Genomic DNA, 21,802 nt, shown 5'->3' with positions numbered 1-21,802 from the left:
AGAAGAAAACAGTTACATGCACGGCTGATGAGAGCAAGGGTATAAACAGTGAAAATGCATTTTTAGTGTATGTGCTAAAGATGATAAGCAAAATGATGCTGGCTAAATCTACTTGGATTTATTTTAGGAAAGCCAGCACAAAGCAAAACACACACTCCCCAGACTACTCCGAATCATTTTAAATATACTCATGGGAGCCTAAAGTTCAATATTAAAATCATCCAAACAGTTAGTGTCTATAACATAACCTCATGCAAGTATCATCTCCAAGCGTCAAACCCCATGGGATATGGAATGCTAATTGTCATGGTGCCTCTTACCACTGAAAAATTGTACTTATGAACCTATTTGCAGGGCAGGAATAGAGAGGCAGCTGGGGGAAGGTGAGGGTGGGACAAACTGAGAGAGTAGCACTGAAACATATCCATTACCATACGTAGAATAGACAGCTAATGGGAAGTTGCCGTATAACACAGGGAGCTCAGCCCAGTGCTCCATGACAACCTAGAGGGGTGGGAGGTTCAACAGGGAGGGGACATATGTATACTTAGGCTGATTCACACTGTTGTACAGCAGACATCAACACAACAAGGTAAAGCAATTATACTCCAAAATAAAAAATAAATATTTAAATAAAACAAAAATGAAAAAGGATATCTCAGAATATAGATACATCAAAACCCACCAGCATAGGGGGGCTACTAAGATCAAGAGGAAGCAGTTCAAAAGCTATAATTTCCAAGAACAATAAATGCCAGCTGGAATTCTGCTGATTACTCCCCAGTTTTTCTTTTAAAATACAGAAACATTTTTTTTTTTTTTTTGGACTAGGTTAAGATACACCTTTACATCCTGTTTCAGGAATTTAAAAAAATCTTGTAAGATCCAAAACAAGAACAAATGGAGTTTATTACCCAAAGAAAAATCATTGACAGAGGATATCTTTTTAAATTGCTCTGTGTATATAGGCTAGAACAGTAACAACTTCAATATGCTATTAAAATATGAAGATGCATATTAGCAAACCAAATGTACTAGAATGCTAATTGGATTGGACTTACCATAGGACTTTATTTATAAAACATAGACAATACACATGAAAAACATGTTACATTCAGTCTATACCTTGACATCCTTATTTTGAATGGCATCCGTGCAATTCTTTTACCCATTTAGAAGGGACTACGTAGCATGAAGAGCTGGACTTTCCCTTAACCAAATTACCTTTGGAAATTGAAGCGTGGATTTTAAAACCCAGTGTCTCTTCTAACTGGTTGTAGTCAGATTCCACAGAGGATGCATGAAGTGTTTCTACCAAGAAAGGCATTCTTCCCTGTGCCTCGTCGTAGAGGACGGTGTGGGTCCATGTATAAGGCACGCTGACGCCGTCAATGGTGAACAGCCGGGTTGAGTAGGCATACAGCTGCCCAGGGCCTGTCTGAACGTAGTCCTCGGTGTAATCCTAAGGAGGACAATACGGATTTGAGGATCAGCATGGCTCCTGTTTTTTTTTTTCTTTTTGAGGGTACTATGATATGTAGAATGAGATAAAATGGCTTAGGGTCTAAAAATATACAGTTCTAAATAAAAATTGTAATTGTATAGCAGTGTTCAAACTTAAAGTTTGAACCTACCTACCATTTTAACGACCTTAGTTTCATAATAGTGTCATAAATGAGAGTTTAATAAGGGACTCAGAGTTGTCGGTTAAGAGTAAAGTAAAAATGTGAAAAGGCGATTGCTATCATTCTTTAATTTCTGGAATACTTTTGTGGATGGTCTATAAAATCTTTTATGTAAGACTTACTATTCTCTTTGTCTACAGAAAGTTAAATGGCTTAAATCAACATAGCTCTGATCTTAGTCCTGATAAGCATCGTCATAAAACTACTAAAAGCTTATAAAGACTCCTCCTTAAAAATTTTTAGACAAAGACCACATAGCCATTTCTACCCTTAGTGGTTTAGAGATTTACTCTCCAAAGTGAACAAGGGGAAACTATACAAGTTTTCTGTGCTTCTTTAATGATCTTTGACTCTGACTCTTACCATTTCTCCAATAAACAGTGAAGGCAAGTTACCCTAACATTTTACCTTTACGGTGACTTCGGCAGGTGACTGTAGCTGCAGGACATAGCCACTCACGATGATATCTACCAGCAGAGCACCATCAGAATCCAAGCCCCGGGCAACGTGAGTCATCCGCAAGATTTCTCCTAGGAATTAAAATTTATTCATTTCAACAGCAGATGTATTACATATACGTGTGTGTGTATGTATATATACAGATACACTTCCCAGTAGTAAAAAATCCACCTGCCAATGCAGGAGGTGCAGGTTCGATCCCTGGGTCAGGAAGATACCCTGGAGAAGGAAATGACAACCCACTCCAGTATTCTTGCCTGGAAAACTCCATGGACGGAGGAGCCTGGCGGGCTACAGTCCATGGGGTCACAAAGAGCCGGATACAACTGAGCATGCACACATGCATATATGTGTGTGTGTTTATAAAATATGGTTTGTGTAAGCACATTACAGACTTATTTTTATACCAGTTCAGCTATGTTATTGTACTTCAAACTTGATTAAACACAAATCATAAGAGAAAATAGCACTTAGCCCCCAAATTAAACTTAATTAAATTGATTTTAAAATTCCTTTTTTTACATTTTTTACAAAAATTTCACCTGATTACACCTATAATTAGGTGAAGGAATCCACACTGTCAACTGACAAGCAATAGCAAGGCAGTTCTACAGAAATGGACGGATTGCCTGTGAGAAGGGGACAGACAGCGCGACCAGGAAGACTGGTCACGAGTCTGAGCCACAAGAGCCACAAGTCTGGCTCCAGCGCTTTGTTCTTTCTGGTGCTTTTAGAAACAGCAAAGGGGCATCTTAGGAAGTGGATTGCCATACAAAGACCCACACGTCTTGTGGGCTGATTAAAGCTATGGTTTTCGTCAGCCCCGCTACCTTAAAGATCACTGCTGCAAAGGCGGACCACCTTCAAAGATACTTCATATGAAGGTCTTTAAAAAGTCATCTGCCCTTGGAAAAGACCATGAATTGCTAATCCATATGCATTAAGGCTAGGGATAAAGTGAAAAGTCTTTAGATTTGCTTGTTTATATTTCCAATTTTTTGATTAAAGAATCCCTATCAGATATCATAACTGAATCTCTGGTTCAAAGACAAAAACCTTTAATTAATAGCTATGACTCAGCTTCCTGCTCTGCTTGGCCTTCAAAACCCTCTCTAAGGAATTAAAGAGAACAGATACAGGAAAGATGAAGGGAAAAAAACTTTTAGGTTATAAAAATCACTATAGTATCTGAAAACATATGGCCTCTTATAGAGCCATGTCAGTAAAAGTTTATAGGAAAATATAAACTAGCTTTTATGTCATTTATGATAAGACGGCAACAAAACTTTGAAATTATCCTCTGTGGGAACATATAATGTATTTTTCTAAACTTCCAACTTTTACAGCGATCATATTTTTAAATAGCAATAGGATATTAAGTTCAGTTGATACGAACCAGTTGCAAATTCCACTTGGGTTTCTCTCTTGAAAACTGCATTGGTGAGGGTAAAGCCATTGACTGCTTCTCCTATTTCTTTTGCTGTTGTCCAATAAATGGGATTTAGAATAGAAACTATCTTTCTCATTGCTGGACCTAGAGAAAAAAGGGGTAAATAAGATGTCAAAGCAAAATATTTACAGCCCATTGTTGTGAGCCATTACTCACAGCAAGTTATTCAAAGGGATGAATTCTAAATATACTTGAATAACACCAAAAATATCAGCATCTAAAAATATCAGTTTTTAAAAAGAGTTTACCATTGGGATAAAACTAAGGACTATTACACTGCTCATTTAGTAGTAGCATCCCTAGAAATTTTAAGTGGAAATAATAGATGAAGAAGAATAATGTATGTTTTTAAAAAGAGGCTTATTGACAACTTTTATCAGCAAAGAGACCTACCGAGACTGCGAGGTACATTGGTAATTTTGGCATGTATTATTCTAGTATCAGAGTTTGGGCTATCTGTGACCGTGGCGTTAAGGAAAGCAATTCCAAATTCAACATCATTAATGCTTCCAATAACACTTCCTCTGGCTCGCTGGGGCCCACCTATTGCGGGAAGAAAAAAACATTCTTGGAAAGGAAACAATTTCATCAACATTACATCGGAGAAAAGAAAGCCAGTATTCAAAGATGCTCCAAATCTTCTCCCAAACATTTAAAATATCATATGACATCTGAATTTCAGAGTGAAATAAATAAGCTTTCAAAACATTCTACTCCCATGTAACACTCATCATCCTGCATAAATCTAGGATCCTTCCAATCTATGTACATCATAGTATTATTTCACAATCCAAAGAATACATTCAGTGCCTAGTCCCAAAGCCAAAATAAAGTACATGTTTGGTGATGGTGATGAAATGTTGATAATAATGAGGGTTTATTGAGCATGTCATGTACTATAGGAAGCACATAATATATTTTAACTCATTCTAGAAAAATTCTATAAGGTAAGTTTAAATAGCCACAGTTTAAATAAATAGCCAGAGTTTGCAGACTAGGAAAATAAAGTTCAGAGCATTCAAGTGATTGTCCCATGATTACTTAATTAGGAAGCAGCAGAACAAAACTCATATTCTTTATTTTTTAATTTATTTATTGGGGTACAGTTGCTTTACAATGTGTTGGTTTCTGCTGTACAACAAAGGGAATCATTTATATGTATACATATAGCTCCTCCATCTTGAGCCTCCCTCCCACTCCACCTTTCTAAGTCAGCACAGAGCACCGAGCTGAGCTCCCTGTGTGTCTGAAAGAGAAAAACAAGTTACCATCTATTGATGTGTAAATGTGGGATCTAGAAAAATGGTTCAGAAAACCCATATTCTTTTATCCATTGCCTCCTTCATGAGAGCACAGAAGGAAGGAGGTATCAGCAACAAAACCGCTCCAAAGCCTTGTGACTGGTCACTTACTTGAATATAGTTGGAAGCAATCATAAGGTGTTTCAGATAGTGTTGTCATGTATTATACACTGGGGCTTCCCTGATGACTCAGTGGTAAAGAATCTGCCTGCCAATGCAGGAGATGTGGGTTTGATCCCAGGTTGGGAAGATCCCCTGAAGAAGGACATGGCAACCCACTCCAGTATTCTTGCCTGGAGAATCCCACAGACGGAGGCGCCTGGCAGGCTACAGTCCATAGGGTTGCGAAAGAGTCGGGCATGACTTAGCAACTAAACAACAAATTATATACTGGGGAGAAATACAGTTGTATTCAATCTGAGAAAAGTCAGTAAGTGTTTCATCATTTTATTTTGCATTATTTTAATAGTGAGAGAAACAGTTTTTTCACATTGATTCACCCTTCATGTTCATCTGTTAGTCAAGTATTGAAGATACAATGGTAAGAAAGATAAAAAAAGACATGAAGCTTGCTTTCATAGCACTTATATCTAAACAGGGGAGATAATAATTAGAATTCTACAAATAGATGTGAAATGCACTAATGTGTAAGATATCTTACTCAGGGAAGTCTGAGAAAGAGGTAAAAATAGACTAGGGATGGGAAGATGAGTTGCTTAGGTCTTAGCTAAGATGAGGACTGAGCATATATACAAGTCAAGGAAGGCAGAGAAAGGCTTTCTGGGTAGAAGACACAGCACACATCGCCCTTTTAGGAGAGATGGTGGCTTGTCACATCTGAGAAGCTAAGAGTAGAGAGTTATGGGAACCATGCAGCAAGATGACGCAAGAAAGTACATAGTATAGGACCTGGCTGGCTCCTTAGTGATCCTACTATCATCTCGCTGTGCTTAGGACTAATTTCCTTAGTTCTCAAGGTCAGCACTAACGAGTGGCCTCCCATTTTGACCTTGATTCTCTAGTTTCATTAGAGACTTGAATCCCAATGTTCAATAGATGTCTCCTTGTTCTGTCTACCCAGTTGGGATCCTTCAAACTCTCTATCAGATCCTGTAATCCAAATTATTTGCCTATTTGGACTTCTTCTGTCACTGGGTCCCTGGTATCATGAGAGACTGAGCTACAAAATGTCTCAACTGAAATGAGACCTGTCACTGTCCCTACATGTTAAGAGTCTCAACATCGTTGGTGATCAGCGCCATGCTGAGGAAACGCATTAAGCAACTAAGTGAGGGATGCTTGCTCTTTCAGCCTGCTTACATCCTATACATCTGTTCTTGTAACTCCTTTCTGTCCCTCTGTCAAATGGGCCTTGTTGATTTTCAGCGATATTTAATTCCCAAAGCAACCTTAAAGCTTTGGAATGTCCAATGGTATGCCCATATTTCAACAGTGTGAAAATGTTCTTTTTGGTCCGGTTCTTTGAGATGAATACCCTTAATATTTTCCACAGTTTCTTGGGACTCCAGTAAACTCTGAGGTCCATGAGTTCTAGAATGCCAACTCTGTTCCTTCTGAATTGTTGTATCTCAATTATCTAGCCATATTGCATGACTTGAATGATAGTAGTTGAAACCCCCCCTAATCTTTTCCCTTAAACTGAGTTTTCCCTATTTTACTGTCTATACTCATGTTCTCTATATTTCAGTCTGTGAAAGAACAGCCTCCAATTGTGTATTTGTATTAGCTATTCAGTTTCTGCCCCACCCTCATTTTTCTGCCTGGAATCTCAGACTGGTTTGCCCACTCTTCCTTGCCCTTTTTAGTCCTCAAGCCCAGGACTACTATTTACAGCTGGGAGAAGACCATATCCTTTTATAAAAGGAGCCTAGAAGGAAGCAGGTAGAGACTAATATCCAGCATGAGCTTTGGCACAGAGCTGCATCAATGAGGGGGAAAAAGTGCCGTTTTCCTAATTCTTCCATCCAGTTGTTGTCATTGTTTAGTCTCTATGTTGTGTCCAGCTCTTTGCAACCCCATGGACTGTAGCCCATGAGGCTCCTCTCTCCATGGGATTTCCCAGGCAAGAATACTGGAGTGGGCTGCCATTTCCTTCTCCAGGGAATCTTCCCAACCCACGGATCAAACCTATGTTCCTGCTTGACAGGTGAATTCTTTACCACTGAGCCACCTGGGAAGCCCCTTTCACCCAGAGTTGGCACTATTTTGTAATCTGAGGGCTCAGAGTGACACCACTTATTTTTATTTTTTAATTCACAGAAAGTCTGTAAATGTGGTCCTGCCAAAGTCGAATGTAGTTGCTTACCTGGACATACTTGTATATTACATCTGGATACCTGAGTAGCATCGCCTGGGCAGGGGCGACCACTTTTAGATGGTATTGGATTGTTGCACAGCCGTTCTCGTGTCTTTTCACCTCCTCCACAAGAGGTGGAGCACCAGCTCCAACTATGCCAGTTTCCCCAACTTCCATCCACTGTGAACAAGAACGAGACGGTCAATATTAACAAATGCGCTATAAAGTCTACCCCCAGGGTGCCTCTGCCTAAATGAATTTCATTTCAAGACCTGAAATGATGGGGCTGCTACAAGGAGCACTGAATGAAAGGCTTTACTTGTTCTACTGCCAGGGGTTGGGAAGCTCACCAGGACACATGTCCGTGTTGCATCTCTGGATCTGGGAGTCTGGGCCCCCACAAGCTCTTCCTCCATTGGAGGGACGAGGGTTATCACATGTGCGGTACCGCCGCATCTGCCCCCCATTACATGTCCGGCTGCATATTCCCCAGCCACTCCAAGGACTCCAGTTACCATGAGCTACAACACAGAACCATTGGAGAAGTGGTAAACAATGACATTCATCCAAAGAGTACAGAAAGACTCTATCCAGGAAGTGAAAAGAAACACCCAGATCTATAAATAGGCATCTTCCAAAGACAGGTGGTTTGACTGGAAACTGGGTATACATTGCAGTGACTGTACAATTCCATTTAACCTGCATAACCAAGGCTGAGTGCCAAAGCACTGATGCTTTTGAATTGTGGTGCTGGAGAAGACTTAGGAGAGTCCCTTGGACTGCATGATCAAACCAGTCAATCCTAAAGGAAATCCTGAATATTCACTAGAAGGACTGCTGCTGAAGCTCCAATACTTTGGTCGAAGAGCTGACTCCCTGGAAAAGACCCTGATGCTGCAAAAGAGTGAAGGCAAAAGGAGAAAGGGGAGGCAGAGAGTAAGATGGTTAGGTAGCATCATTGACTCAATGGACATGAATCTGAGCAAACTCCAGGAGACAGCAGAGGACCGAGGAGCCTGGCATGCTGCAGTCCAAGAGGTCGCAAAGAGTCGGACACAGCTTAGCGACTGAACCACAACAAAAGAGTTTTCCAGGAGCTGGAGGATAGGAATGAGAAGAGGTCTCTGAGGAGTCAAGCTGTGACATTCAGGACACAGTGAACTAAAATGCTGCTAGGGTCCTCACTTCTAGCTTGGGTGACTAAATTAAGGCAGAGAGGCACCTGCTTGCTTCTGTTAAGGAAGCATCACCAGTTAGTGTGGAAGGATGCCCTAGTCCTTGCACTCTGAAGCTGGTCCTATAAAGGACATGAAATAGGATGTAACCTCTGCCCATATAAATCAGTGGGGTCTGTGGTGTTATATAGACACAACAGCAACCACACAACATTTTGATATTCTAAACCAGTGGTAGACAAATCAAGTAACAGACTGTTGTAATTTTAAGGACTTAACGGCCATAATGAAACTTTAAGAAAGTATAATGTTGACTCACTATTTCCAACACTCACTTGGACAAGAGTCACTATTACAAAAATCGCTCTGGACATCACTCCCTTCACATTTGTTGCCTCCATACTGGGGAGCAGGATCAGAGCAGTCCCTTGTTCTCTGCCTGGCGCCACCTCCACAGGATACAGAGCAGGCACTCCAACTGGTCCAGGTGGCCCACTTGCCATCAACTGGGTTAAAGAAAAACATATGTGCTCTGTTACTACTTAGAGATGATCAAGTTAAACCCTGCACATTGATAGGTTGAGTGATGATCTTATTGATACTGATTCTTTATTTTTAAGTTTTTATTTTGTGTTGGAGTATAGCCAGCCGATCAACAATGTTGTGACAGTTTCAGGTGGACAGCAAAGGGACTCAGCCATACATATGCATGCATCCATTCTCATCCAGGCTGCCACACCACTGAGCAGAGTTCCCTGTGCTATGCAGTAGGACCGTGTTGGTTATCCACTTTAAATATAGCAGTGTGTACATTTGACATTGATTCTTGATGACACACTCCCTAGATAAGACGTAGAGGTTAAATTATTGAGGGTACAAACACTGTATTTATCTTACTTGGACAGTGTCTTTCATTGCAAACTTGAATCTGTGTTTCTGCTCCATCACAGTAGGACCCAGCGAATGATGGTGGTGGGTTATTGCACAGTCTTGCTCTTGTTTGGGTACCTTTCCCACAACTTACGCTGCATGTCCCCCAAGGCTGCCAGGTACTCCATGCTCCATGAACTACAAACAGCCCAAGACAGAGTTTCAAGTCACAGAACCACGTTTGTTATAAAAAATTATACAAATAAATAACTCGTAATGAGTTAAATTAGCCCAGAATCTAAAATAACTGAAATTGAACCAAAGCAAACATAACAAACGATCTTCTTCCCTTCCCCCTCTGGTTAGATTTTCATGAGAATTAGTGTCTATAGGGAAATTGAGAAGGCTACCTGATGCCAAAATAAATGCTTAAAATTATCCAAAGGGGCTCTTTTATTAAAATTAAATGTAATCAAACTACTATATGTAAATAAAGTCTGAGCTTATAAGCCCTAAGTATTTTCTGGGGAAAGTGGAAGGAACCAGAAGCTAAGCTGTATAACAAATCTCGATGCAGTTATGGAGAACCAGTTGTCTCCATAATAACTTGGACCCCACACTGCAAGGCCACATCTTCAAACCTGATTCAGCTTCACATTTAAAAATGTACTTGGACCTTTCAACAGCATGATGATTTGCACAGTTGTAACTCTTTGAAAATTTTCCCCATTACATAATGTTCATGAATTAAAAGTTCTAAATAACACACTCACCTGCTTCCTAAACAACAGAAAAAACTGACCAGTAGTTTCCAAGAAATAAGAGTAAGGCCTTCCTTTTAGTAACTAACATATTACACCATCTGACCACAAGACTGGAACAACCTGTTTCCTTCCAGGTGTAGGGGCTGAGAAGAAACATTATGGTTTCTCTTATGTATAAGTCAGTATCAGGTCATATTTTTGTCAAAAGGTATTTTCTAGATGTGGGGCTCAAAAAGTTGTTGCTGTGGTCACCAGGTTTAACCAAGATAGGAACCATAGGGCTTTAAGGTCCTGTCTAAATAGTCTCTTAACACAACCTGTAAGTTGAAAAACAAGGAATGGAATTATCATTTGTTTTCTTTGTTTAGAAAATATTTTAAAACACATCTTGAATTTTCTTCTAATTAACTGTTGTCTAATTGAATTGACTACATATTCTTGTATTTTGTAGACACAAGAAACACAGTTACAAATTTATTTCAGCTGACAAGAATCTTCACTAAAAATTATTTGACTAAACATAAAAGGGAAAGAAAGCCTTTCATTAAATGGCAAGTACTACTCAAGACTACTACTTTATTAATTAAGATCACTGATGTTCATAGTTATTAATATGGATATGGCATTTCAAAATTCTATTCCAACTGTTTTAATATATTCTATGTTTTAATATGTTCTATGTATTATAAAAAGCCTTATGATACATGCATTTTTTTGGAGGATTACAACTGGGTGACATTTATTAATTTCTTATCTCTGTAGATTTTATTATGGAGCTTCCCTGGTGACTCAGATGGTAAAGAATCTGCCTGCAATGCAAGAGACCTGGGTTTGATCCTTATGTGGGATCCCCTGGAGAAGGGAATGGCTACCCACTCCAGTGTTCTTGCCTGGAGAATTCCATGGGTAGAGGAGCCTGGTGGGCTACAGTTTCTATGACATATGGATAGAGGTTTTCAGCTGAAGATCCTTTTAATTTTTTAAGTCAATACAGAAAACCTAAACCAAAATTGAATTTCATGGCATGAAACATGGCAGAATTGAAATGTTTCTTTTATGTGAATGGAAGGATAGCAAGAATGATAATATAAACCAGAGAAGGTGTAACATTTCATGTTATCTAAAGAATACAAAAGACAACAGCTATGGAGGAATTAGAACATTATGAAAAGTAAAACAGATGAATTTGTTATTACACTGCATTGCAGTTCTGATTCTGGAAAGGCAGGAGAGCAGAGACTCTAGAGCAGATACCCTGTGCCTGAATAACCACTCTGGCCTTACTAGCTGTGAGATCCTAGACAAGTTACTTAGCTTCTGGGTGTCTAGTTTCCTCATGTGCTCTATGTGGATAAGAAAAGAATCTACCTTACTAGGATGGGTGTAAAAAATAATGAGTTGATAGATGAAAAGTGTTTGAATATCACCTAAGTGTGAGCCCTATGTTAGTACTGCTATTCTTTACTCAAAGTTCTCAATGCTTTCCAAATGACACTTCCAAAAAAGCTCAGTCTTTCAGAAATCCAACAATATATCTTTAATGACTGTCAAATGGCAGCAGGATAGTCTACCCCAGAAGATATCAACCTTTTTTAGAGGGAAGACAAAATAGGCCTAAAATAGCAATTTGTACCAGAAAGTAGAAGTGTTCATAGAATCATGGGGACAGGTCAAGAGGACACTGAAGATAGCCTCAAGGGATCTCCACCAACCAAGTCTAGGACAATTTGTGCATCACAATAAATGATGACAGTTGTGCATTATAAATCACTGAAGGAAAGGGTATTTGAGTTCTTACTGATATAACTCAAAAAAAAAAAAGGGAGAGAAAAGTTTTTTCCTACAATGGAAAGCCAATAATAGATGTAGGAGATATGATTGAGTTAGAAATAAAATGTCTTGTAAGATCATAGCAATAACTGATGTAAAGCAAAAATAAATCATAAATAGATGCTAAAACTGGTAAAAGACTGATAAGAAACAAGATGTTTATGAAGTCTTAGAAGTTTCCCTACAAAATGCTTATTAATTACAAAGGTAAATATAGTAACTACACACTGGAAAACACCACGTTAAAGTGAACAAAGTTAACATCACCAGTTTAAGATGTCACGTGATATGATGTACTGAGGACACAAAATCTTTTCTATGATATGTCTGCCAGAATGCAAAATCTGAATCTAATCATGAAAAAATATCAGACACACCTAAACAGAAAATTCTTACAAAATGACTAGCATACAGACTTAAAAAATAGCAAGGCCGTAAAAAGTAGCTAAGAAATTGTTCCAAGTGAAAGGGACTAAGGAAACATGACACATAAATGCATGTGTGGAATGGGAAAAAGTTTATGAAGCATGTATGACTGGGAAAAATCAGAAATGACAGATCCAGCAGGCAGAAAAATAATAAGAAAATGATTGAACTCAAGAACAGCAATCAACTAGATACAGTTGACGTCTATAGACTAGTTCATCTGAGAACAGCAGAATTTACATTGTTCTCAGGCTCACATGGCACATTCATCAAGGTGGACCACATTCTGAGCCATAAAATATACTTTAACAAATTTTAAAAAATAGAAATTATATGATGTCTGCTCTCAGACCACAGTGGAATCAAGCTAGAAATCAATAATAGATAGATGCAAAATCCCCAAATATGTGGAGATTAAATAACACACTACTAAATAATACAATTGCAAAGAAGAAATCTTGAGATATTAAAAATATTTTGAATTAAATGCAAATGAAAATGCAACTTATCAAAATTTGTGGGATACAGCAAAAGTAGTGCTTAGAGGGAAATTCATAGTATTGAATGCATGTATTAGAAAAGATCTAAAATAAATCATCTACATTTCCACCTTAGGAAACTAAAAAAGAGAAAATGAAATCTAAAGAAAGAAGAAAAGAAAAAAAAAAAAAGAAATAGAATTAGAGCAGAGATTAGTGAAACTGAACATAGGAAATCAATAGATAATAATCAGTGAAACCCAAAGCTGATTCTTTGAAAAGATCAGTAAAATCAGTAAGATTCTAGCCAGGCTATTCAAGAGAAAAAGAATACAAATTATTAATATCAGAAATAAAAGAGGAGGCATCTCTATAGATCCTATGGGTATTAAAAATATTAAAAGGAATATTAATAGAGTTTGAACAACTCTATGTCTGCCAGTTTGACAACCTAGATGGAATGGACCAACTCCTTGAAAGACACAATTTGCCAAAAATCACACGAGAAAAAAGTTTGAATAGTTCTATATCTATTAAAGAAATGTAATCACTAAACATCCATAACAGAAAACACAGTACCAGATGGGTTTACTGTTGAATTTTACCAAACATATGTGGGAAAAAATGTACCAGATACCAATTCTCTACATTTTCTTTCAGAGGACAGAGCAGAGAGACTACTTCCTAACTCTTTCTATGAGGCCAGCATCACCCTAATGGTAAAACCAGACAAAGACATTACAAAAAAAGGTAAGTACAGGCCAATATCTCTCATGAACATAGATGTAAAAAGTCTCAAAAATCTTATCAAGTTGAATCCAACAATGTATTAAAAGAAAACCTCTTCTGTCCCTAAGATGCTGACATACCCCCTGGATGAAAAAGACCATCTTAGGCTATCTGCCCATTTTGCAGTGGTATATGCAAAATGGGCAGTCTCTTGATCCACTGTGGGGAAGTAGCCCAAGCTGGCTTTCAGAGCAGTATCCTTCTCCTGGACTCCCTGAGTTCAGAGGTGAGCCTGATAAATGTTTAACAGCCAGCTCTCTGGGAGTAGGAAGGAAACTCTGATTTATAGCATCTATAGTTTTTATGATACAAAACACTCCCACCATGGTCAGTATCTCCCTATTAATGTGATGTCATGAAACTCCCAGTGGGAAGAGACACACGCTCTCAGAGGCTGGACCCAGAACACCACTGACAATATGCATAACAGCAGCTAAGTTCAGTCGGTGTAGGGGCTGAGAGATAACCAAAGAAAGTCCAAAAATCAGTAAGCCAACAGAACAGCGAGCAAGACTGCAGTAAGCCAATAGTTACTCAATAAAAACAAAAAAGAGACACCTTGAGTTTTGTTTTAGGACATGTACAAATATCTATATAATGAAAAGCTAAATGATATCATAGCTGATAAACTGTACAAAGATTAATCAGGTATTTCTGGTTTGATATGTTATAATTAGCTTTCTAATTTTTCAAGATTAAAATAATTTTGGCTTTTTTATTTTAAGATTTCATAAGAATATTTAATTTTTATAACAATAGAAATCCTGAGCTGCAAATTAAGATACCCAAGATCTAAGTGAATAGCTTTAGGAATCAGATCAACTTGGGTACAAATCCTTAATTCACTTTTTAGTAGTTATATAACCTCAGTAAATTATCATATATTTTCTCATATCAAATATTTTATCATATAGTTTCCTGAATTTGTGCAATAGAATGCAATACCCAAAGCAGAGGGTAACTATCTCATTTTTGTCAACATCCCTTTTATAGACCATCTCAGTAAAGTATCTCTTCCAGGTATGTTCTACCACTTCAACTCTTGGATTTGTTCTATACGCTTATCAGTATGTGAATGATATTCTAATTCTAGCAGTTAGAACAGTGCCTTGAATACAGACTGAGTGCTCAATAAATATCTGTTGGATTAATGAGTGATTTAAGGAATGAATTAATGAATCAACAGCCACTCTTCCATTCCATAGGATTTCTTTCAGGCTGTCAAACAAGGAGCCCTGCCTCTCTTGATCCACTGTGGGGAAGTAGCCCAAGCTGGCTTTCAGAGCAGTATCCTTCTCCTGGACTCCCTGAGTTCAGAGGTGAGCCTGGGACCCACAAAATCAAGCAGGGTTCCTTCCCAGAGGCTGATACAAATTCTGAGAGAGAGGAACTCTTTTGCTCTGAGGCCTTAGATTCTAAGGTCCTTGTAGGCCAGGTACCACCAGTCATTTTTTCCCACACGGATAGAGTCTAATGAAGAATAAAGCCAAAGAAAGGAAAGCAGAGAAGAGAGATGGAAAACACTCTGGTACAAACATTAGCCAAATTCTTGGATTCAATCATACCTGAAAACAGAATTTTCTATGGAAGCTTAGTATTTAAGCTTGGTCTATTTAGATGGTCTAAATAGATGGTCTGTTTATTTACATTTAATTTCTGTTACCTTAATCTGAAAAAGCCCTAATATACCACACCTAGTATAGTCACTCTGAGAATCTTTGCCCCAAAGAGGTTTTCCTCCAACTAACTGGCTATGGGGCAATTTTGCTGTGAAAGATAAAATAACTGGTTGACATGTTTCAACTAGTTGGCAGTGGTTTCATTTCTCCACTGACTCAGTGTTCCCATTTTTATATTATATACATCTTAGGTCTCATTAAGATCTATAGAGTGATGAGCAGATGTGATGGTCTTAGAAAAGTCGATGACTATGTATACTGACTTGAGAGAAAATACAGAGATAAGAAAACTTACTGGAAGTGTGAAATAAGAGTATAAAGTCATGGAGAAGGAAATGGCAACCCACTCCAGTATTCTTGCCTGGAAAAGTCCATGGACAGAGGAGCCTGGCAGGCTGTAGTCCATGGGGTTACATGACTGAGCATGTGTGCATGAGGGTGGAGGGTGATGGGTTGGTAGCAATAAACTGGTAGAATTTAAAAAAAAAAAAAAAGTATAAAGTCGGATTGCATACCATACTAAAGTGATGACATATGAGTTTGTAAATCCTTCGGTGAGCACAATCATCCCTCCCACCTGTCAAAAGCAAAGGTTTACCAAGCTATGGTGAATATAAAAGGGTGATGAGTAATTCATAGAATAGGGGCTTCCCTGGTGCCTCACACAGTAAAGAATCTGCCTGCAATACAGAAAACCCTGTATTCAATCCCTGGGTCAGGAAGATCCCCTGGAGAAGGGAATAGGTACACACTCCAGTATTCTTGCCTGGACAATTCCATGGACAGAGCAGCCTGACAGGCTACAGTTCATAGGGTTGCAAAGAGTCAGGCATGACTGAGTGACTAACTATAATTCATAACAGTCTTTAGGAGCATTAATTATTCCAGTATCATTTTTAGCTAATTTAGGTAATACAGATTGCTTTCTAATGCTGTCTTTATCAAATTTATCACACAATATTAGAAGTTGCAGGCAAACACATCAAGCTCTTCTTATATCCCTGCAAAAGGAAAAGGTTATGTGTTTCCCAATGAATATGTTTCTAGAAAATGGTAACATAATGTAGCCAGAATTGTAGTATTTGAGACAGAATCTGACTTAGAGAATTTGGTGAAATATAAGGACTGAGAATGGGATGGAACATTTAACTGTGGTCCAGATATGTATGATCAGCTATACATGTTACATATATTGATAAGAAATAGCAGTATCCCTCCTCTGTTCATTTTACTCTCAGGGGACAGCTGAAAAGACTTAACAGCAGATTTTTTTTTACATCTGTAAGAATTTATATCCAACATGAGATTCTGAGGGTTTCCCTAGTGGCTCAAACCGTAAAGAATCTGCCTGCAATGTGGGAGACCCGGCTTCAATCCTTGGGTTGGGAAGATCCTCTGGAGAAGGAAATGGAAACCTACTCCAGTATTCTTGCCTGGGAAATCCCATGGACAGAGGAGCCTGGTGGGGTACAGTCCATGGGGTCACAAAGAGTCGGACATGACTAAGTGGCTAACACACTAAGATCCTGAATCATTGATGATAAACTTTGAGAAAGGAAGTAACTTTGTTTTCCAAGATATACCCCAATATGACTATGTGCATGCAAGCTCAGTCATGTCTGACTCTGCAACCCTATGAACAGTAGCCCACTAGGCTCTTCTGTCCATGGGATTTCCCTGGCAAGAACACTGGAGTGGGTTGCCATTTCCTTCTCCAGGGGAGCGTCCTGATCCAGGGATCAAACTCAAGTTTCATGCATCTCCTGCATTGCATGTAGATTCTTTACCACTTGAACCATTGGGAAGCAATACAACTATAACATGAATTTACACACATTTGGAATATATTCAAGTATTTTCTAAAGTATTTTCATTTTTAATTTTTCACAACAAATTGTTTAAAAACTTTGGTTTTAATTTTTCATCTTAATTATATCCTTTTAGATGTACCTTTATTTTCATTAATTTATCTTTTACAGCAAAATTGTCTTATGGTCTATTTAGTTGTGTGGCAGTACTGCTTGCTTGGCAGCAAAGATTCTTATAGTGAAGACACCTAGAACCTAAACACCTATGTTGTTTCACAAAGTCAAAAATGACATGTAGATAAGGTCCTAAGCATGGTTCCTAGCACATGACATTTATTGAGTGAATGTAGCTAATGCTATTTTCTCCTTGCCAGCTGTGTATTTCTGGGCAGGTCTTTAACCTCTCTAGGCTTCATTTTTCTCATCTGAAAATGAATGACTGGATGAGCTGTTATCTAAGGTCTTCAACATCTCTAAAATTCTATTAATTTGATTGCATTTAAATGATTAAAAAATATACCACAGTTTGGAACTCTTTCTCATGTTCAGTTAAATCAGGTACTTGAATTAACACTGATTTAATGCCACACCTCCATATATTCATCCATGAGACAGAAGTGAAACACAAAGATTGTGTTCAAAGGTTGAAGCCACAACATCTGTTTCCAATAAAGAAGAAACGATTATAACTCCTTTGTATGGGTCAAAAAGATGCAAGTTTTGCCCATCTCTAGGTTCTCACCTGGGCAAGGCCGAATGTTGCACATGATGATTTCCACGGCAGTCCCTTCACACGGCCGCCCACCGTGTTGAGCTGATGGATTATTGCAAGTTCTGGTCCTGGTTCGGTTGCCGCGTCCACAGCTCCTCGTGCATTCTTCCCAGGGACTCCATTCTGACCAGTTCCCGTCCACTATCCAAAGGCGACACGTTAACACGATCAGAGACATTTCAGTAGAAAGAACTTATACTGAAACAAGCCAGACTTGGGGGACAGAAGAGGGTACCTACTGAACCACGTGCCTGTCTGTTGAATAAAGAGGTGTACCTGGACATGGCTTCTGGTGACAGTTTTGCATTTCTGAATCTGATCCCTGGCAAGGCTTCCCCCCGTTGGCTGGAGAGGGGTTGTTGCACAGACGACTCCTCTTCTGGATCCCCTTTCCACAGGTGGCACTGCAGGGTCTCCAGGCCGACCACTGGGAAAAGCCACCGGGCACTGCAAATAAAACACCGTACTTGGTCTCCGTTATTGTAAACACCAACACTGTAAGTCAGATCTCATGGAAGATATGCACTGGGTCTAGCGCTGAACCTAGAAAGGCTGAGACATTGTTTATGGAAGCTCTTCTTCCGTGTAAAATTAAAACCGAAGCATCCAAGAAGAACTGAGCGGTTAACTAGAGTTTCTTCCTGGTTCCAGTCCTGACTCATTTGGGCATGGCTGTTGAAAGAGTGAGCGATGAAGACATTTATATGCTGTTTACCTTTTGGAAATAAATCATTCTTTGAAGCAAAACTATCCACTGATTTTTGAGAATAATTTTAACCAAGTTTTAAAAACAAAATTCCATTTGGGATTTTGAATTATTAACTTGGTATTCTGCAGCTCTCATCTGTACTGTTTTTAATCTCATCAGTTTGTAATGTGATTTTTGTCCTATCCCTATAATCTAGAAGTATCTTAAGGGTACAAGAGCTGTGGTCTAAGATGCTTAATGATTTTTATTGTTTAGATTGCCCCAGGTACTGTTTAATAAGAATATATCAGGGTAAACGAATATCACACTCACCCTGGACTATGACAGGCACTCTCACAAGGACAGACCCCATCAAGTTTCGAGCAACGCATTCATACTCAGACGTATCTTCTTTCTGAGCAGCAGCAATATGTAATGAGTTATTGGACAACACATTAATTCTCTCATCCCAGAGGATAGAGTGCCCTTGACGGGACCATGTAATGGTTGGACGAGGCTCTCCAGTTGCTTGACAATTCAAGATGACTTTGCTGCCAGCATTAATAATAGTTTCTACTGGTTCAAGAGTGATAATAGGAGGACCTGTGGAGAAAAGCATATGTTTCTTAGTTTTTGTGGAATTATATTTATTACATTGTGAGTCATATTATATAATAACATTATTTAGAAAAAAATTACACTGATTTTTTTTTGATACAATGTAGGTTGTAATTGCCATTGACAGAATGTTTTATTTAGTAAACGTTAAAAATGTTAAATCCCTAAGCAGTCTAGCCTAGAGCATGGGCTCTGCAGTTGTGCTTTTCTGGATTCACATTCTGCCTCTGCTCTTTACTATCTTTTTGAATCACTGTGTCCTTAAAAATGGTGCCTAGTTCAGAGGATCTTGACTCAACTAAGATGATGCAAGCACAGATCTTCAACAAAAGACAAGACAATATTGATAGTACTACTGTTCTTATTGTTTTTGTTATTGTTTTTGTCTGTGTTTTACCTGGTGAACATTCAATTCTCTTCTTTACATCATTTTTTGAGGTAAAGAGTCATTATTAAGTTATTCTTTCATCACTTATTATCATTCTCAATATATACATATATTGAGAATTTATTTCTTGCCAGGCATTGTGCACAGATACAGTATCTAGTTTCAAGGGATTTGGAGTCTATTTATAAGACAGACAAGTAACCAATTATTGAGCTGTAATATACATATAAAATTTAGTACATAATAGATAAATGTGTGGTAACATGAGAGCATAAACCATAGTGACTCAATACATCAAACAAAAGTATGTCTCTGGAAATGAAGAGGTAAAGGAAGACATTCAAGAATTATTAAAGTAGGAGTTATAGGAGTTAGCCATTCAATAGTATAGCATAAAGGGAGGAATTGATGACTACAGGGTTTTTTTGTATCTTTGGGTAAATTCAGTAGAATATATGAGAAAGAAGAGATTTATTAGGAAGGAATAAGGAATGATGATTTGCATCCATTTAGAAATGCTGAGCTTGAGATATCTGTAGGACAGTCAAGTGGAGATGTCTAGATATTCATATCTCAAGCTTAGAATAGAGAGGTAAGACTGCTTTAGGAGTGAGTCTAAAATGAGAGGGAGAGATCCAACGATAGAAACTATTGCAACATTATTAGGTAATAAATGGACAGAAAATGAGCCTGTAAATGATATTCAGAGCTGATCACTGAGGAAGGAAGAAATTCAGGAGAAAATGGTATCCTAGCAACCAAAGTGTGTTTCAAGGAGGAGCGAGAGGTCCACAGTATCTATAGTGGATGACAGCTGTTCAAATGAAGTTATTGGAAAGATAAAAGGAACTATAAAATATAAAAAGTTGGTGGCATATTTATACTGGTCTACAATGTCAACAAAGAGAATATGAAGGACTGCATGGAGAAGAAGCTTGAACTGGATTTTTTTTTTTTTTTAATGAGTAAGATTATATATAGGAGAGGGCTTTCCTGGTGGCTCAGACGGTAAAGCGTCTGCCTCCAATGCAGGAGACCCGGGTTCGTTTCCTGGGTCGGGAAGATACCCTGGAGAAGGAAATGGCAATCCACTCCAGCACTCTTGCCTGGAAAATCCCATGGACAGAGGAGCATGATAGGCTACAGTCCATGGGGTCGCAAAGAGTCGGACATGACTGAGCGACTTCACTTCACTTCACATATATAGGAGAAAGGAACTGCCGTGGAGAGAAGCAAACGGTATAGAGATAGTTAGCTCTGAAAGGTGATTCAGCCTGGACAGCAGGAGCATGCAGGTGTTAAACATTTGGTTAAAATCTTTAAAGGGTTTACGTTTGAATAGGTGAGAATAGGGGAGTGTGTTTTTTCTTGATAGAGTATTCTAGGATGACAGCAGTGTTTTTAGTGAGACTGAATGGAGAAAGGATTGGCTCAACAAAAAGTAAGGCATATGAGAGAATTCAGGGTGGTGGCAGCATATTACAGACCAGGTGTATCTGGAAGGACAGAACACAAAACAAAAACAGAAGTAAAATATGTTTCATGGTAATACTACTATGACAGTATTTTATGTAAAAGCATCACTGACATGTTGTCTTTTACAAAAGGAATTATTTCACATGAGGTTTGAATCTTTCAGTGTTATTAACGTATTATTCATATATATGTCCGCATCCTCCTCAAATTGTGTTCTTACTTGATGTTTATATTAAACTGGCTCTAAGAACACCCGTCCAGTTTCAGATTACATTATGTATTCAATAAACTGTTGTTGAATAAAGTAAATGGCTCAATTAGTCATGCAACACACTAAATAAGAACATTGAATAAATAAGCCTATTCATATTATTATGGTGAAAAAAGTGTTAAATAAAACTAAGACTCTTAATTTAGATTCCATATTTGAACATTTCCAATGGCACATAGTCTATAAATTTATTTAACAATAAATCCCATATGTAAAAAAATTTAAAAAGGAAAAGAAAAAATTCCCTATGTACATCTTTCAGTCATACAATAATTTGTTAAATATGAGCATTTTATCTAAATGAAGACATTCCTTATGGTACTTTAATCTTAAACATTGTATTTTTTACTTTTTTATATCCCTCATTTATTACAATGAATTTATTGTCAGTATATGTAGATGAGCTAATCTAATGCAGTTTTTCTTAAACTTGGCCAGTGAATTACTCTTCCTGGGGAGATTAATTGTGAGATGCTCTACGTACATTCACCCAAGAAAGCCATGAAACCCTGCGGGGGGCGGGGGGCGGCGTTTCATGAGAATAACATTTTTGGGGG

At 38.3% G+C, this 21,802-nt stretch overlaps 1 protein-coding gene across 3 annotated transcripts in view; it reads right to left on the bottom strand.

Moving 5' to 3' along the window:
* The window catches only part of HMCN1 (hemicentin 1), a 540,104-nt gene that overhangs the window by 41,839 nt on the left and 476,463 nt on the right, over positions 1 to 21,802 (bottom strand). For 2 of the 3 annotated variants that reach the window (XM_010813560.4, NM_001192537.3), the window contains exons 87-97: positions 18,826 to 19,095; positions 18,081 to 18,251; positions 17,775 to 17,945; positions 9,285 to 9,455; positions 8,723 to 8,893; positions 7,563 to 7,733; positions 7,222 to 7,392; positions 3,988 to 4,137; positions 3,541 to 3,678; positions 2,094 to 2,215; positions 1,225 to 1,462 (exon numbers count right to left, since the gene is read on the bottom strand). In XM_010813560.4, coding sequence (XP_010811862.2) covers positions 1,225 to 1,462; positions 2,094 to 2,215; positions 3,541 to 3,678; positions 3,988 to 4,137; positions 7,222 to 7,392; positions 7,563 to 7,733; positions 8,723 to 8,893; positions 9,285 to 9,455; positions 17,775 to 17,945; positions 18,081 to 18,251; positions 18,826 to 19,095 — 1,944 coding nt within the window. The remainder of the gene's footprint in view (positions 1 to 1,224; positions 1,463 to 2,093; positions 2,216 to 3,540; positions 3,679 to 3,987; positions 4,138 to 7,221; positions 7,393 to 7,562; positions 7,734 to 8,722; positions 8,894 to 9,284; positions 9,456 to 17,774; positions 17,946 to 18,080; positions 18,252 to 18,825; positions 19,096 to 21,802) is intronic. The other variant, XM_024976236.2, reaches the window with a different exon arrangement.

This window comes from Bos taurus, chromosome 16, assembly GCF_002263795.3.
Source record: "Bos taurus isolate L1 Dominette 01449 registration number 42190680 breed Hereford chromosome 16, ARS-UCD2.0, whole genome shotgun sequence".
NCBI classification, from domain to species: Eukaryota; Metazoa; Chordata; class Mammalia; order Artiodactyla; family Bovidae; genus Bos; species Bos taurus.
The sequence above is the reverse complement of the archived record's forward strand: the minus strand, read 5'-3'. Positions and strand labels throughout refer to the sequence as shown.